The sequence below is a fragment of the Berghia stephanieae genome, chromosome 1 (genome assembly GCF_034508935.2).
Source record: "Berghia stephanieae isolate SIO BIC M18660-M18661 chromosome 1, UCSD_Bste_1.3, whole genome shotgun sequence".
NCBI classification, from domain to species: Eukaryota; Metazoa; Mollusca; class Gastropoda; order Nudibranchia; family Aeolidiidae; genus Berghia; species Berghia stephanieae.
Genome location: NC_088360.1, coordinates 45,057,345 through 45,077,038, shown reverse-complemented (window position 1 = coordinate 45,077,038; position 19,694 = coordinate 45,057,345). Strand labels below are relative to the sequence as shown.

Sequence of the window (19,694 nt, the reverse complement as noted above, 5' to 3'; positions counted from 1 at the left end):
TTTGGCTGGGTGGGGTCTTCGGACTCTTGACTTCCCACGGTGGGCTGGAGACGAGGCTACCTTTATTGAATATATATGTGTAACCTTGGCTGGAGGTCACTTGCTGTGTCTCCCATCTTCCTATAGCGGTTTTTCGAGATGCTTTCTACTTTTGTCTTGGAATTAGATTACTTGGTATGTCTTGCCCCTGGCTGAGAGTGAGAGGGAAGCAGTCAAATGTATAGTTATGGTTTTTGACATTTTTTCCCCATCTCAGTCATCACTGTTATGTACAGTAATGAATACCGGTTAAATCGAAATTCAAGGGACTTTGTATTCTATTTCAGTTTAGGTATACCTACCCAAAAAAAAGTTATGATTTTCAAGGGGTAATATTATCCCACTGCCTGGGTGGGGTTCCTGGCCTCCCATAGTGGGCAGGGAGGTACTTACTGTGTCTTCTATCCCCCTATATCTGTTTTCCAACTTGCTTTCTGTCTTTGTCTTGGAATGAGATTACTTGGTTTTGTCCTGGCCCTGGCCGGATGCCCTTGCTGAGAGGGAAACAGTCAAATGTATAGTTTTGGGAGATATTTTTTTCCTTGTAAATCATGTCTGTTACGCATTGTATTATATTTTCTTTATATTATATACGATTTGTAAAACATTTGAGTGTATTCCTCTTAGTGGGGACCTGTGCTTGTGACTGGATAAGACTTTTATGTGATCTCAAAGTACTTTGATAGTGTGCTCTTGGAATCTACACCTGTGTCTTATTTGAACCAATTCCCCTTTGTCTTACTTTTTCTTGGGTGCTTTAATTGTAATTCTAGAACTTTTTACCCATATCCCATACTCTTCCTTTTTACTGGCACTGACATGATCTTAATGTGTTGCAAGTGCCGTAAAACCCTTAAAAACAAAAAATTATCCCACTGCTATCATTATCAACATCCCATTATCACATACAATGCATCGCATTCAGTTGTTCAACTTTGTGATTTTGTGGTTGAAGTAGTGTAGTGTGTTTGTGTATGTGTGTGTAAGCGGGGAGGGGGTTGTACGTATATTTGCACAAACAAACGAGGGTGTGGTAGTAGGTGCTCAAGAGAGCAATAGTGTTACAATAACTATAACTCCAGCGTCATCTCAACCAGCACATTGTGTTCTCACCATCAGCTGCCTCTAATCTTCAGTATCAATTTCTTCCAATAGTTAAGTTCTATTGCTCTAGATGTTATGATATATTTATTATTTTTAAATTGAGCTTTTAGATAGCGCAATATCCACTAAACGTGTTCAAAGCGCTTTACAAGGGGTCCTTGGTCAACAGCAACATTTAACATGTAGGACAGGACATAACGCCTGTTAGGCGATATTACAATTTTTCGGACGAAGACAACGCTGTTAACGGCCAGGTACTCATTTTACACCTGAGTACAGTGAGAGAATAAGTAAAGAGCCTTTTTCAAGGACTCAACTATGCGCCGAGCGCGAGGCTCGAACCCAGGACCTTCCTATCCGAAAGCGAGTGTCATACCAATAGACCACACGTTTTTTAAAAAGGGTTTTACGGTGCTTGCAACACATTTAGGTTATATCAGTGCCAGTAAAAAGGAAGAAAATGGGATAGTAAAAAGTTCTAGAATTACAATTAAAGCACCCAAGAAAAAGTAAGAGAAGGGGAACTGGGAACAAATAGGGATCAGATGTAGATTCCAAGAGCATACCACCAATGTACTTAGTTTGAAATCACCTACAAGTCTCATCCAGACACAAGCACAGGTCCCCACTAAGAGGAACACACTCAAATGTTTTACAAATAATATATAACATATAAACAGTGCATAACAGAGAGATGATATACAAGACAAAAAATATCATCTCCCAAAACTAACTATACATTTGACTGTTTCTCTCATAGTTAGGGTATCCGGCCAGGGCCAGGACAAAACCAAGTAATCTCAATACAAGACAAAGACAGAAAGCATGTTGGAAAACAGTTATAAGGGGATAGAAATAGAAGACACAGTATGTACCCCCCTGCCCACTATGGGAGCTAGACCACATAGCCGCATTTATAAGATCGCCCTGTGGTTCAAGCTCAGTTAAGAAATGTGTAAATACAGTATAAGCCCTGGATAACGACATCGCCCGGGACCGGAAAATTATGTCGTTATTCAGGTTTCCAAGATGGGTGAGAAAAAGGGGACATGGTGAGACCCATGAATACATAACAGAAACAGTCAGTACGATGCTCGGACCAGTGCCAGAGAGAAGACGGGTCTCCTTAAATTCAAGGACTCATTGAAAACACCTTGATTTTGATAGAAAATCTTGAATTTCATATTAAGAGAAAACTTGAATTTTGTGAGATCACCACTACTACTACTAAAACATCATCATCAGCACCACCACAACCTACATGAAGACGACAATCACAACCAAATCATTATCAATACCACCACTACTACAGTCACCACCACCACCATTTCATCATCACAACCACAAATTAATTCATCATTGTCACTTCCAACACTACTACAACCACCACCACTACATCATCATCGTCACTACAACTTCTAAAACAACCACCATCGCTACATCATCATCGTCACTACCACCACCACCACATCATCATCACGACCATCACCACATGCACCACAAATTCATCGTCACCGGCATTACCACCACTACTCCAACCAGCACCACCAATTCATCATCATTACACCCACCTATACTACATCTTTTTCATTACCTTCCTTACAATAATCACCATCAGCAAGTCATGATGATCACTACCACTCACCATCCTTGGATTCAAAATAAACTGAACACCATGCATGCCAGAGACAAACTATGCGCTGTGATTAATTTTTTTGCACTATTTCTAATTTTAATTAGTGAAGGACCACAGTCAACCAGTTTGTTTACAATGTGAAGCAATCAATGAGTATGGAAGTAGCAAGTAGGTCAACAACCTAAATTTTGATTTAGAACTTTTTTTCTCTAGATAGTCTTTCCAGCAGTTCTCATTCTACTATTCCATGAGTTAATAAGTTACTTTCTTCATTACAAAATAGCCTAAATTGGTTTAGATAAAATTTATCACTCAGCCAGTCAGTCAGGATTGGCTACCTCTATGAACATGACAGGCTTTGACAGGCTTGGAGAGTGAAAAAATAATTTCAGAAAGACTGAGTGAAAATACAACAGGATGTATTCGGACACCAACAGTTTGAAGAAGCACCTTAATCACTAGGATTAAAGTTATTTATTCATAAACGTTCCGATTACATTATGCTTAGCACTGTAGAACATTCCCTAATAGTTTTTAAGCCTTGTACTTGTGTGCATAAATTCATCTGTCTGCATATACATGTATTTCTTTCTGAGAATTGGAAAATAATGGTGAAAACATCATCTCTCACAAAAAGATCCATCCATATGACCGTTTCCTTCTCAGCAAAAGAAAAGCCATATAAAATATATATGGAAAGGAAAAATAATATAAAGGGGTAGAAGAGATAACAAGGCTGTAACTGTAATGAAGATTTCACCAGTCCTGGGGCAGCCTAACCCCCTTACCCTAAGGGAAATTCGAACAACTTCTGATCTATTGAAGGACTGACTAAAAGGTGTGTTTTTTTGGGGGCTTTTTAAAAAATCAATTTTATACTTTGATTATTTATTGAAAGTTCATAGTCCTGAAGATAAATAGGATTCTTTTCCAAATTCAAGACCTCTGGAGGTGCGAGTCTGGACCTTAAAAGCTGAAATATAAATTTATATATTTTTTTTGATCATTGTAAAAGATTTACAAGTGGGGCCCAGTGGATTAAACATTGCACTGTGACCTGGGAGGTCCTGGTTTTGAGCCGTGCTTCATGCACTTTTAAGTTTTTCTTTCTTTCGGTAAGATTAACCCACAATTTACTCACTTGGACAACATGGGTGACTAGTAAGGGCATAATTTTTTTATTTAAAAAAAATTTCATGCCAACTAATAAATTCATGGACTGATAAAAGTTATTATAGTAAAAAACAAAACAAAAAAATATAAAACACACAAAGTTCAATGGTTTATTGCATCATAATCTTTATTTTTTTAATTTTTTAATCGCGCATACCATACCAGTAGCAAGCTGGCTGGTTCACAAAAACTGTATATTGGCACCACCAAATGCTGTATTCTAGATAATAATTTATTTTAATAAAACAACCAACAATAGCAGCATGGGGGGGGGGGGGGGGGGGGGGGGGGAGGAGAGAATGGATCATCATACTAAATAAAAACACGGCCGAGTGCAATCTATCATTTGTAATTTAACTTGCTCCATCTTGTGATGACTTGTTTGGCAAGACCTGAAATAAATATTTTTTAAAGGTTTGGTTTGTTTTTTTCTTCCAAATTCCAGCCCCAAAATATTTTATGAGCATAAATTTTGTAGGTCATGATGAAGTATTTACTAACTAGTTGATAAAAATAAATAATAATGAAATGCTGTTTTTATGTTGTTGTTTTTAAGGGTTTTAAGTCACTTGCAACATATTTAAGTCATATCAGCGCCAGTAAAAAGGAAGAAAATGGGATGGTAAAAAAGTTCTAGAAGAATTAAAGCACCATGGGATGTGGTTGTAGTTGTTGTAGTAGTGATAGTAGGGATGATGATGTGGTGGTACTGCAACCACCACCACATCATCATCACTACCACTACTACTACAACCACCACCACCACCACATCTTCATCAGTACCACAACTACTACTTCAACCACCACCACACCACATCATCATCACTACCACAACTACCAGCACTATTACAACCACCACCACATCATCATCTCTACCACTACTACAACCACCACATCATCATCACTACTATTACTACTACAACCACCACAACCAAATCGTCATCACTACCACTACTACTGCGACCACCACTACCACATCATCATCAATACCACTACTACTACAACCACCAGCATCACATTATCACTACCACTACTACTACAATCACCACTACCACATCATCATCATGACCTCTACTACTACAACCACCACCACCACATCATCATCACCAGTAGTTGTAGTAGAGGTAGAAGAGATGATGAATTGTTTTAACAGCGGTGATAGGGATGACGAGTTGTAGCAGAGGTGGTAGGAATGATGATGTGGTAGTAGTTTTAGCAGTAGTGGTAGGGATGATGATGTAGTCGTAGTTGTAGTAGTGATAGTAGGGATGATGATGTGGTGGCAGTTGTAGTTGTAGTGGTGGTAGAGATGAGGATGTGGTTGTAGTTGTTGTAGTAGTGATAGTAGGGATGATGATGTGGTGGTAGTTGTAGTAGTAGTGGTGGTAGGGATGACGATGTCGTGTTAGCTGTTGTAATAGTGGTGGTAGGAATTTGATGTGGTAGTAGTTGTAGTAGTGGTGAAGGTAGGGATGATGATGATGAAGTGTTGGCTGTTGTAGTGGTGGTAGGGATGATTATGTGGTGGTATATAATGGTCTTGGTTTGCCATTGCCTATTCTTGTCGCCCTCTGCAGTTGGCCAGCTTGACCTGTTACCGTTCGACACCACGAGGAGGTTGCAGTAGGGCTTGATGATGATCTAGAATAGGCGACAAGAATAGGCAATGGCAAACCATTCTTGTAACTTTGCCGAGTTAACTGCATGAATAAGTCCAAAAAGTCAACGGTGACAGCGTAAAGGGGAGCATGTTTTCACGGAAGACTGCTGCCTCGCTCGGTTGGGAGCGTGATGTTCGTCAGGTCACACCGAACCGTCAGCCAGTTACTAGGCGAAATAAATTTAACAAATGTGACAAAACCAAAATTGGGACATGGAATGTCAGGACCTGTGCCCAAAAAGGAAAACTAAACAACATTCTAAAAGAAATGAAACGGCTCCAAATAAATATTCTTGGCCTGGCAGAGATGAGATGGAAAGAGCAGGGAACCATGTCAAAACAAGAAAACAACACGACATATAAGATCATATGGAGTGGTGGAACCTCTTTCCAAAAAGGAGTAGGGATGATCTTAGACCAAAAATCAACCAAATTTTACAAAGGGCACGTAGCAATCTCAGACAGAGTTTTGCTGGTTAAGCTAAGAGGACCTGTAGTTGACACCAATATTATTCAAGTTTATGCACCAACAGAAGAGGCGACAGATGCAGATATGACAGAGTTTTACCATTCACTAGACAAAGCAAAACGAATGTGTAAATCACAAGAAGTCCTTATGGTAATGGGGGACCTAAATGCTAAGATTGGCAGAGGCAGAGATGGTGACATAATCGGACCACATGGACTCGGAGACAGAAATGAACGAGGAAACATCTGGGCAGATTGGTGTAGAACAAATAAATTAATGATTTCAAACACCTGGTTTCAACAACACCCAAGAAGAACCTGGACATGGCAATCACCAGGGGACAGAGCAAGGAACCAGATAGACTTTATAGCAGTATCATCAAGATTCAGAAATGGCATATTAAATTGCAAAACCTACCCAGGCGCCGATGTAGACAGTGACCATGTCCCAGTTGTTTGTACAGTAAGGATAAAGTTTAAAGCTATTCAGAGAACAGCTGGTAGAATAAAGAGGATTACAGGTTATGCAAAGACAATGGCATACAAACAAAAATGAGAGAAGAATTTGAAAATGCACTCATGATACAAAGCCAAAGTGAACCTGATAACGAAAAATGTGAAAAACAATTTGATATATTCCAAAAGTGTGTCAAAGCAACTGCAGAAAAACATTTACCAATAGCTCAAATAAACAGCAAAAAGGAATGGATGACAAATGAAATTCTAAACCTATTTGAAGAAAGACGAAAATGCAACAGAGGGTCTGCAGAATACCAAACATTGAACAACCACATTAAATCCAAATGCATCGAGGCACACGAGAACTATCTAGACTGGAAATGCTGCGAAATCGAAAGAGAATACAAACCCAACCCCCAACAAGCTCACCAAAGAATAAAAGAACTATCAGGGAAAAGGAAAAGCAAAGCAGCAGGAAGTTGTATCCAAAACAAACAAGGGATCTGCTATTTGAAGAACAACATATAGAAAGCCGATGGGTAGAATACATAGGCGAACTGTACAATGATCCAAATAGAAATGAACCACCACTGAAATTCAAAGAACCATTAAGCGGTCCAAACATCACCAAAAGTGAAATTGAACATGCCATGGAACGAATGAGGGATGGTAAAGCAACAGGCCCTGATGAAATATCTGTAGAGGTATTAAAAAGCCTAGGAGATCTAGCAATTGATGAACTTCACATATTATTCAACAATATATACAATACTGGGAAAATTCCAGAAGATCTCTGTAACTCTATTTTCATAGCAATACCAAAGAAAGCAGGTGCAGTCAGATGCGAAAATTTTAGAACTATAAGTTTAATAAGCCACATCAACAAAATACTGTTGCGTATAATTATCAACAGGCTAAGGAATAAGATTAACCCCGAAATCGCAGAAGAACAATATGGATTCCAACCTGACAGAGGGACAAGGAACGCAATATACCTCCTCCGTGTTTTAAGTGAAAGAGCTATACAGGTTCAGACCCCACTATACCTCTGTTTTGTCGACTACAAAAAAGCTTTTGATAGAGTACGCCACGAAGAAATACTAAAACAACTGCACTCCATTGGCGCTGATGAGAAAGACCTCAGACTCATGCAAACATTATACTACACCCAGCAGGCATCTATCAAAATCGGAAACTCTACAGGAAATTCCATTCCTATTAAGAAAGGAGTCCGTCAAGGGTGTGTTGCCTCACCAGATCTGTTTAATCTATACCAAGAAACAATCATGAGGGGCATAAATAATATGGAGGGAATAAAAGTGGGAGGTCACAACATAAATAATATAAGATACGCAGACGATACGGTACTCATTGCAACATCAGAAATCCAACTTCAAAAGATTGTTGACAAAGTGGTAGTAGATAGTGAAGCCAAGGGAATGGAAGTGAATATCACCAAAACGGAATGCATGGTAATACAGAAAAACCCCGAAAACAACAACACCTGCAATATAACGATTCACGGCGAGCAACTTACCAACGTAGAAAGTTTTAAGTACCTAGGTTCAATAGTGACAACAGATGGAAGATGTAACCGAGACATACGGGCAAGAATAACTCAAGCCAAACAGGCCTTCATGGACCTGGGAAACATTTTGAAAAACAAACAGATGTCGTTCGGGATTAGATTCCGAGTCTTGAAGTGCTACGTGTGGCCAATCTTGTTATACGGATGCGAAAGCTGGACTACAAATGCAGAAACACAAAAGAACATTGAAGCTTTTGAAATGTGGTGCTTGAGAAGGATGCAGAGAATATCGTATACTGCACACAAAACGAACGAAGAAGTGCTAAAACAAACATACCAACAAAGGAAACTAATGCCCTTAATAGTGGATCGACAACTATCCTTTTTCGGACACATAGTAAGGAAAGATAAGAAGGAATACCTGGCAAGTTGTGGAAAAATACCTGGTAAACGCGCCCGGGGGAGACAAAGAAAAACACTCATAGACCAACTGAAGGGCTTCACCAACCTAACAATCCAAGAGCTGTTTGAAAAAGCAAGAGACAGGGAGGAATGGAGAGAGATAATTCATGCAGTATCCGAAGCCTGGACCAGGCATGGAACCTAGAAGAAGAAGTATATAATGGTCAATTTTTTAAATTTCCGGGACAAAAAGTAAACTTCCGTATTTTCCGGGACAGCCATTATTATTTTCAAATTTCTGGAACAAATCCAGAAATTCCGGGACGGTAGGCATGCCTGTATAATGTAATTCAGTTGTTTTTGTGGGTTTTTTAAAAAACTGATTTTCATCACCATTCCTCTAAAATTCCGGTTAAAAATCCGAATTTGGAAGAAAATACTAAAATTTGGCATAAAAAAAATAATCTGCTTGGACAAATTAAAATAGTGTGTTATAAGCATCATCTACCTCTTCAATAAGTCCAGCTGCAATTGTGTGTCCTCCTTGTCTCAACATGAATCTGCCCAAGTCTTTGAACTCAGAGTACAACTCCAAACACATTGTTCGCTCAAATTCCAGCTCTAATACGGCACTTGTATTTTTCACCAAACATCTATAACATGAAAAATAAAAATGGATTAAAAAAAAAAAATCTGAAACACTGTGTCCAAAATATAAAAACATTTCTTTTTCTTTTCATAAAAAATAAATCAACACATAAATTAATAAATTATCAATTATTCAATCATTATCTATAGTTTTACAGAATGTAAAAGATTTAGTTTTAATATCTGTGATGATATACTACGAGGGTGAGTCAAAAAGTAATGTAACAAATCTCCTGCTGAGTTCATTTCTTTTTCATATGACATCATATTTGGCTCAATTTAACTTACAAATGTACTCTTTAAACCAAAAGTTAAAAATTTTAATTATGTCAAATTTTAACAAAGTTATGACAGTTCAAAATGGCTGCCTCCATGGAGGTCTGTCAGTGACAGAAAGCTGTCATTGAATTTTTTGTTTACGAAGAAGAAACCTTGAGCAGCATTTTTAAATACATTGGTTAAAGTCTTTAAAACTCAGGCATTTTGTAGAGGCAGTGTTTTACAAGGGTTCAACCGGAGTTGAAGAGACAATTATTGGAATGGCAACACCCTTCTTTCCCAAAGACCAAAAACTCCAAAGCTGAGAAATCAGATGGGAAAATTATGACAACAGTGTTTTAGGACACTTGTAATCCTACCACAGGGAACCGCTGTAAACTCTGAATGGTACAAATAGACCTTGAAGCAAGTGAAAACAAGAATTCATCGAGTTAGACCGGCTTTGGAGATGGAACGAGTATTGTTTCTTCATGAAAATGCCCTTCAACACACAAGTGCCAGAAAAAGGGAGGAAATTGCATCATATTGATGGACAACGCTGTCTCACTCTCCATATGAATTCACCACCTTTGGACTTTCATCTTTTTGGTCCACGGAAGGCAGCAATGGGGGGACATCGCTTTGAAGAAGATGAAGAAGCCATGGCAGTAGTGAAAAATTGGCTCAAAATTAAGTCAACTCAGTTTTACGAGGACGGGATACATGACCTTACAAAAAGGTGGACTGTGGTTATCGAGAGTGGCGGAAACTATGTTTAGAAATAGCATTCTACTCGGCTAATGTCAAGCTTTAATATGAGATATATGCATGGTATTTATTTAATGTTTTTAAGTAATAAGCAGAGTCCCATTACTTTTTGACTCAGCCTCATATTTCTCTGGCCAAAACAAAGGAGTCTGAGAACAACCAACAACGTTTCCTCTCACTCTCGATAATGATTTGAAATAAATCAATGATGAAATCAGAAAAAGGCAAACAACAGAGGCAATTAGAGAATCTTTGCCACAATAATAATAAGAAGAGCCAAAGCTTGAAGTCGGAATGACATCGAAAGCTGAAAGTTTTAAGTCAAGAAAGTCAATACAGTGCACTCTGGATTCGTTGACGTTGCTTAAGTCGATTTTTACCCAAGTCGATTTATTTTCTTGGTCCCTCCCCCTTCTTCCTATATAACATTAGTTAAAAAAAAAAAAAAAATCCACATAAGTCGATGTTCTTATCACTTATAACCACAATAAAATCACAAATAAACAAATATTTCCACTGGTTAAAAAAGCTGCCAGTAAGAATTTTCATTGGTTAAGAATATCCGAGAACGATTGGCGCACACCGATGTGATTTAGCTGCTTTGCCTGGTGTCCGTGCTCAATGTACATAAGTAGTATCCAATAGCTTTGATTTATCCATCTCACATTTTACATCGTCACAACTTAAAGTTCAAGATTTAAAAAAAAAAATTTGTTCTAATCCCAGGCCATATGGCCCTCTTAATTAGTATCAATTTTATCAAGACTCCAAGTCAAGTCTACAACTACATTGGCAAACCTATCGCTGAAAAGAAAGATCCAGTTGATCGATGCAGTTGACAAGTCTAAGGAAATTGGCATACCATCCATTTCTGTCTCAACCATTTAGAAGAAGCATGACCTTAACCTTGAGGCTTCTACCCTTTTCGCAGAATAATTCCACTTAGTTGGTCTACATTCCCCATTCAAGTTCAAGGCAAATTCAAGGCAACCATTCCGCTTTTCAGCTTCAATGGAGGAAAAAATTTTTAAAATTTTAATCTCTAGTAAAAAAAATAAAAAAGTGAGCTATGGCATCAGCATCTCCTATGGTCAATCAACACACATTGTGTGTGCCTGATTAGTCCCTTCAAATTGTGTGCAGTTGCTGTCAAATAATAATATATTTTAGGGAGGGGTTGACTGAAGTATTATTATTATGCTGACTCCAATTGGTCAGAATCAGCGTGGGTGCGCAACCGGATGCGCGGGTTGACGGAGGTAGGAAACAATAACAAACCCACATGGTTGCCATTACCTCCACCATCATTCTCGCTCACGGTTTGTGGAAAGCACTTCATTACAGGCACGTAATAGTGAATCTAGTTTTTGTTTTGAACATTTCTATTATTATTCTTTGTAAATTGACCCATATTAAAAGAAACATACAAAACAAAGGCATGACCAGTCACTAACAATGCCGTGTAGTGTGTAGACAGTAACACAGTACGGTGAACATGACTGACACTGGGATCGGAATGTCGGAACCCATGAGTCGTTCGCAACTCTGCCTCACGTATTCATTTAATTTTTATTAAGCTTGCGTAAAACATACAAACAAAAAGACATGACCAGTCACTAACAATGCAGTGTAGTGTGTAGACAGTAACACGGTACGGTGAACATGAATGACACTGGGATCGGAATGTCGGAACCCAGTAGTCGTTCGCAACTCAGCCTCGCGTACTCATTTAATCAGTCAATTTAAATTTCATTTAGCTTGCCTATTCTTCAAGTTTATGATATATTCACTTTTTCTATTTAAAAAGGGTAATCCAAACAGACCATAAAAACGATTTTATAATAAGCCGACTTCAACTTCCATCACTTACGACACGAACTTATTTTGGGTGTTTTTTTTTAACAAAACTGTTTGACTCAAACTAAAGCTTCGGCATTGGATAAGGAGCGAGGTCCCTGTTGCCATCTTGCTTAGTTTATACAGAGACTGGGTTGCCAGCTTGGCTGTTCTTGATAAATAGTAGTAAATAGCACAACCTTGTGCAATGAGAGATAGAGAGAGAGAGAGAGAGATTTTGAACAAAAAACGAATATCTCTCTCTCTCTTACCCTCTCTCTCTCTCTCTCTCTCTCTCTCTCTCTCTCTCTCTCTCTCTCTCTCTTCCCCCTCCCTCCCTCTCTCTCTCTCTTCCTATTTCATCTGTCACACTGTTTGACAATCTTCTTCACCTGGCTCACTTGTACTTGTAATATCGGGTGTAAGGTAAAATTTTGAACAATTATTATTATTTATAAAATGCAGAAACTTTGCAAATAAACCGATAGACTAGATATTAATTCGATTCGAAAAGTGGAACACAAAAGGAGAATTTGCGAATACCCGGTCCAGACATAAGCGTCATGGTCTTATTTATAAAGTGCAGAATCTTTGCAAATAAACGGATAAAATAGAGATTCATTCGATTCGAAAAGTGGAACACAAAAGCAGAATTTGCGAATGCCCGGTCCAGACATAAGCGTTATGGTCTTATTTATAAAGTGCAGAAACTTTGCAAATAAACGGATAAGATAGAGATTCATTCGATTCGAAAAGTGGAACACAAAAGCAGAATTTGCGAATGCCCGGTCCAGACATAAGCGTTATGGTCTTATTTATAAAGTGCAGAAACTTTGCAAATAAACGGATAAGATAGAGATTCATTCGATTCGAAAAGTGGAACACAAAAGCAGAATTTGCGAATGCCCGGTCCAGACATAAGCGCTATGGTCTTATTTATAAAGTGCAGAAACTTTGCAAATAAACGGATAAGATAGAGATTCATTCGATTCGAAAAGTGGAACACAAAAGCAGAATCTGCGAATGCCCGGTCCAGACATAAGCGTTATGGTCTTATTTATAAAGTGCAGAAACTTTGCAAATAAACGGATAGACTAGATGTTATTTCGATTCGAAAAGTGGAACACAAAAGCAGAATTTGCGAATGCCCGGTCCAGACATAAGCGTTATGGTCTTATTAATAAAATGCAGAAACTTTGCAAATAAACGGATAGACTAGATATTAATTCGATTCGAAAAGTGGAACACAAAAGCAGAATTTGCGAATGCCTGGTCCAGACATAAGCGCTATGGTCTTATTTATAAAGTGCAGAAACTTTGCAAACTAAACGGAAAAAAATAGAGATTAATTCTAATCGAACAGTGGAACACAAAGGCAGAATTTGCAAACAACCGGTCCAGACATAAGCGTTATGGTCTTATTTCTAAAGTGCAGAAAATTTGCAAATATACGGATAAGATAGAGATTAATTCGATTCGAAAAGTGGAACACAAAAGCAGAATTTGTGAATACCCGGTCCAGGCATAAGCGTCATGGTCTTGTTTAAATGAAACAATGCCATTTAAAAAAATATATGGTCAATGACTAATTAAGCTAAATATGCGGAGTTCAATTAGATAACTTGATCTGTGAATTTTTTTTATAATTAGCTGTTTTTATTCTCCATCATTTAGGTTATGTGATTAAGTTTATAATTGAAATACAAACTTTATCTCACTTATCAATGTTTTGCAATAAAGGAGAGTGTGAGTGAACCTGAGCAAAGGAAATTATTTGAGAGAGTGATATTTATCATACTTTTCAGTTTGTAGTTGAATTCTAGAATGGATTCTTTATAGTTCTCATTGATTGTATGTCAGTGTGTCAGTCTTTAGGACACCGATTACCCTAATGCGGCCACAATTTACAATGTGACGGCCACAAGCCCGTTAAACGCAGAGTGGGGTATTGTTTTTTGCAAGTAATGCTATGGTTTTAATAGGATATCTGTCTCCTATTAAAATACATTCCTGTGTTGGATTTTGGATTAAATTCATGTCTTCTTCGGATTTTGGGATATTTAATTTTCATGGATTGTTATTGTGATTTTCAAGACTATTAATGTAAGTAAATGCCCAAATAGATATTTTTATTCATTTATTCTTTCTTTATTTTTTTTTAGTTTTGTTTTGTTTTGAAGCATTTATTATAAGAAATATTGTACATATGCACTTATACACCAAAGACTATATCCTTTCAACTGCTTTTATTTATTATTATTATTAATTATTATTATTATTATTATTATTATTATTATTATTATTATTATTATTATTAATATATAATAATATTAATAATAAGTGCATTGAGTGAAATCCCAATCATGGTTGCCCAAATAAAACTGGCGCTAGAATCCCGACTACCTGTCTAAACGAATGTTGTTTGTACGATACATACTAACTACACGTTCAATATCGGGGGCAGAAAATATACGTTTGGTTTTATGAAATTAAAACAGTAGTCCCACATTGTTCTTTGATGTTATTTGTGGTTGCATTTGCTTTGAAACTTACACATTATATTGTGTTACATTGTTTACAAAATATTTCTGGTACTCGTATGCATGTGTAGTCAACGGTCAATCGTGTTCTTTATTATTTTATTATTAATTTTGGCTTGGCATCTTACATATGTGAATTTGACAGGTTGTTATGGATGGTAATTACTCGTATAACATTAAGTGATTTTTAAACATTTTTACGGCGTTTTAAATGTCTTTCTTGCATTCATTGCCGAGCACCTCCACTTTTCTGTTACTATTTTAACGATCAGCTGATTTTCTCTTGCCTCCCCTTTAATTTCGCGGACTTTTTTCAGAACGAGGCGTGGGAGTGGCTAATATGTGAGGTCAATGACCTAGGTAATATTATATATTGGCTCCAATCGGTAGTATTATTGAGTACAGTCGGCTTCTTTCCCTTTTTAATTTTAGCCCTGTGTATTTGTGCCCGAGCTTGTGTGTATCTATGTGTGAGTGTGTGCCGGCACTTGCGTTTGTTTAATTAGGTGTGTGTTTGAGGGGGGGGGGGGGGTCCTGACAAGATTAAATCCATCCATTCAATGCTCTGCTCTGAGACTGCCAAGGCCTGTGTCCTCTATTATTATTTGACCCCTCTTAGTCTTTAAACAATCTGCACATTTTTATACATTTTATATTGTATCATTTGCGTACTTTGGATTGTCTATTACATTTTCTGGTGTAAAGCATGTCAATAGTTAATAACAGTAAGTTGGTCAAGCATTTTGATCTCAAATACCGCTTTTTATGTATTCTGATTTCTCTTTGGGGCTATTGCAGGTAGGAGCCTCTGGTGACCACTACAGGGACCTCTACTTCTCTGGTCAATTTGATGCGACAAAGCAACATCAGCCGAAAGCGCGACATGAAGGGTAATACTTATTCTAGAAGGGCTTGTTTTATTCACACACATATTATTAGCTCATTTCGTTACACTCTGGTTAAGTTGATTTTCGGTTAAGTCGATTTTATTTTCAGTTCCCCTGGGCATCGTCTTATCCGGAGTCAACTGTATCTGTGATAGTACCTACATGTTACTCAAGGATGTTAATATTTATGGGTTTGCAGAGAAAGGTGTTGAATTTCTTGCCATTATGACTGAAGTTATGACACTCTTTATTTGAAAGTCTATGTTGTTCACACAATTTGCTGGAAGTGTTTTCCAATCTTTGATGGTGAGCATTGTATATGAACTAAATAAAAGATCATAAGATCATATTAATTGAGTTATTGTAGGCAATTAAAAAGTGCTGAATATTATTTACACAATTGAAGGGGTAGGAGAAATAATGACCCCTGTAACTGTCTATAAGTAACCACTTTAATGAGAATATGTTGATGTTATGGAATTTTAATAAATAATTTTTAAAAACTTAGTTTACCTCGGTTTGTTTTTCACGACCTCTCCAGTGCTTTTGCTCAGTTGACTTATAAGCCTCTTGATTATAACTGGTTCATTCACAGACTGATAATGGAACACAACCTGCACAAAAAAAATATTAAAAAATAGAGTAAACAGATTGGTGAAACCCTTGTGGTCTATTGGGTACCATTTCAATTAATCAAACTACATTATCACTGATAGATGGCACTCATGACAAAGTTGAAAACCAGAAAAAAAAGTTTCATAAGACCCTTTGGGAGACTACATCCAACAAGGATTTGCCTTAAAAGAAGAAGAGAAAAGTTCTATTAAATCTACAAGCAGCGTTCAATTTTACTCTAAACCTTTAGCCTGTCCTTTTTTTTAAAAATCATTTTCAATAAGAAAGCAACCACTGTAATGTGACTTGTGTGAGCTTCATTTGTACCACAGTTACGGATAGGTATGCAGTTATATTAGACATAAGGACATCCTGATAAACAATGGGAGAAATTATTTTAAGAAATTCAGTCCTGGCTTTAACAGGCTAAAAAGGGATTAAATATCACAGAGATTTTCAATCCCAAAGGACAGTGTGGCTCAGCAGTATGGTATAATGGTACCGAGTTCGACTACCCACTGAGTAAGTCATTTCGCCTTAGCTTACTTTGCACGCTGCACTGCAGCTGACACCTTGCCTCATTCTAGTCTTCCCTTGGAACAGACCCTAAAGACAAATTTCCCTTTGAAGATGAAAGAAGGGAATTTATAACCAGTTACTTACCCTATTTTGGAAATACTTGTATTAAAACTTTGGCCAGAAAACTTGTCCATCAAATTTCAATCGATTTAAATGACCTTCATCTCGGGAAAAAAATCTCAATTCTGGGATGTCGCAAGGTCCTAACAATAGAAGTTGATTTTAGTACACTCCGTTTGAACAAGAATTTCTATTTTATTATTTTATTGATGAAATAAAAATTGGAATAAACCATCCAAACTACTAAAACCAACATCAGACAATTCAATTTTCATCTCATTATATTCTTCTACTAACTTTGACATAATCGATTGGAAAAAAAAATTTGTATTATTGTGGTATTCATTGATAAGAAAGTATTAACTCACAGGTAGTCCTTTGGTGATTGGTACTTCAATGCTGAATATAACAACCTTGGCTCGGATCCTCTTGCCCACTTTGCATGGAGATGCTGGATCACAGAGGGCATAGCCTGGGTGTGATAGAACATGAAATTGTTTTCTTTCAATAAACACCCATCAAATGGTTGTATTTGTTGCATTGTGTTGGTGGACATATTTAGTTCAATATCTAATTCTAAAAATCATATTAATAAAATGTGTTTTAAAAAAGTGAAGGATACCAAGTGAAGAAAAAAAAAGGAAGAGGTCATCTCTCTCTGTGGCATATCACTTGGACGTAGCCTCCCACACAGTCCTTCGGAAGAAGTCTCTGTCTTGTGCCCATCTGCCACATTCCGTCACGCCGTTGTTGAGCCATTCCTGTATATCCTGTTGCCATCTTCTTTGTGGTCTTCCTCTGCCTCTTTTGCCCTCCAGTACATCTCTCTCTAGTGTGTCGTGTCTTTTCAGGTGCCCAAAGTAATTGAGTTTCAGCTTTTTTATCTTACTCATTAGCAGGGACTTTTTTAGTCCTAGTGTTTTCATGATGTTTGCATTGCTTTCTTTGTTTGTCCACGGGATGCGTCATCAACAATTTTTAAAACTTAAAATTTCAAACTAAAGAGTACCACATTCACATAAAAAATCTTGTGGACAATAGATTTTTTGTCATTCTACCATCAACAATGTGATGGACAGACATCAAAACGGCACTTGTGGTGCAAAAATGTTCTGAAATTACGTCATCTAAGAGGGTCCAGGGTCCATTTTTTGACAGTCCAGAACAATGCATTTTATGACTTGCACCTTCGGTGGGAAGCTGATATTTCATTGTTCTCAATGGGATTTATGACCAGTCCAATTAGGATGATAATGATGTCAAGAAAGGCTTAAGTAGATAAGAGTCCTTGTCATGCATAGAATGTTTGATGTCTGTGTCGTCCATGAATGGAATTACAGCAATCATCTTGACCTTTCCTTTCTCCTGTTGTATTTAAAGATTTCCATTAACCAGTGCAATCTTGTGCAATCTCCCAGATTACCACCAAATATCATCACATTTCCATGGATCCCTACCTTAACTCTCTCCTTACCAGTTTTTTTCAGAATTTTACCCAAAACTTCATACTCACTCAACACAAAAATAGATTTTCCAAACAGATTAGCAACGAGTATAATATTCTTTATTTTGTTCAGAAAAATCAGCTCTGCAACACAGTGTCGAGTTTTTTTTATGATCATAACTATAACAAAATAAAATCAGAATAATAAAATTGTTGGCTGTATCCTAACGAATGTGACGATTTTCCAATGGGGGGTAAGGAGAGGGTTAATGAACCTTGTTTTTATCTTACCATCAGTAAACCCAAACATATAACCTGTCTTTAAATATTGTTGAGGAATGAAAAACAGAAGCAAATCCAGATTTCTGAAGAGACTGGCTACACACTTTCTTTACGCTAAGTTACACATTCTCAGTGGATAATATTCCCTCAAAATTTGTGCATGTTATACAAATTGTACGAAAGTATTGGGGGTTTTTTTAAACTGTGTTTTTACTAACATATTTTGGGATTATTTTTTCATAATCATGCATGCATCCATTAGAAAAGTAAATTTTCAGATGATAAATTAATATCGACATCTTTTTTTTTAAAGGAAAAATTATTTAAGAAAAACAGACTGAACTTTTATTTTTAAAAATGAAAATGAACTTTTGTGAAAGCCTTACTTACCTATACTGACTGTAGCCATGTCAACACCTTGTAGAGTCATGTTCACATGATCTCCAGCAAAAGCCAACTGGACTGGGACATCATCTATCATCACACCTGAAGGCAATTTAACAAATATTCTTAATACAAATTTTGTAAAATCCATAACATTTATCAAAGAAAGTTATGCCAATTTCAGTTTCTAGCATATGAAGCATAAATCAGTATAATAATGGATTAGCCACAGCCCCATCTATACTCAGGCTGCTTGGTTAATTGATTTGCAAGCAACAAAACAAAATTGAACTGAAGAGGAATCAATAAATTACTAGTTCAATAAGCAGAAAACTGAATGCAGATTAAATTTTTTTTTTTTTTTTTTTGTAAATATTATTTAGTAACCTTTAATCTGTTAAAGTAAGTGTCTACCATTTGATTTGTTATGAATACCAAGTAAAACATGAAAGACATATATATTTATTATTAGTAATATAGTTATTATTTGTAAAGTGCTTTTGAGCATGTTTAGTGGATATTGCGAGATATAAAAACTCAAGTTTTATATTTTTAAGTTCACTATTTTTATATGATTTCAAACTTACTTTTGATACCAACAGTGCTTCCAGTTGGCAGAATAAGCACCTTGTCACCCGGTTGTACATAACCGGAGCCAACACGTCCAGATATATTGAACCCAACACCAACACTTTTGAATACATCAGAAACATTCAGTCTAAACGGCTTGTCAATTGGACGAGCTGGGGGCTCCAGTTTGTCTGAATTTTGTTTAGAGTTAGCGGGGGAGGAAAATGGGAATCAAAAAGAGAAATTTAACTTATAATGTAATTCAATTACACACAATGCATTATGGAAATACCATGACTCTCTTTGAGAGAAATGGCCAGCCTCAATAATGGGCAAAGTACATAAAAAATCGAT

The 19,694-nt window shown here is 36.9% G+C and overlaps 1 protein-coding gene across 3 annotated transcripts in view; it reads right to left on the bottom strand.

Annotated features, from left to right (window-relative positions):
• Positions 1-4,061: 4,061 nt before the first annotated feature.
• Positions 4,062-19,694, bottom strand: part of LOC144975881 (HBS1-like protein) — a 37,733-nt gene continuing 22,100 nt past the window's right edge. For all 3 annotated transcript variants that reach the window (XM_078920067.1, XM_078920073.1, XM_078920078.1), the window contains 6 exons: positions 19,358-19,531; positions 18,777-18,872; positions 17,029-17,132; positions 15,920-16,020; positions 8,978-9,122; positions 4,062-4,344 (listed from right to left, as the gene is read on the bottom strand). In XM_078920067.1, the coding sequence (XP_078776193.1) occupies positions 4,306-4,344; positions 8,978-9,122; positions 15,920-16,020; positions 17,029-17,132; positions 18,777-18,872; positions 19,358-19,531 (659 nt within the window). In that variant the 3' untranslated portion in view covers positions 4,062-4,305. The remainder of the gene's footprint in view (positions 4,345-8,977; positions 9,123-15,919; positions 16,021-17,028; positions 17,133-18,776; positions 18,873-19,357; positions 19,532-19,694) is intronic.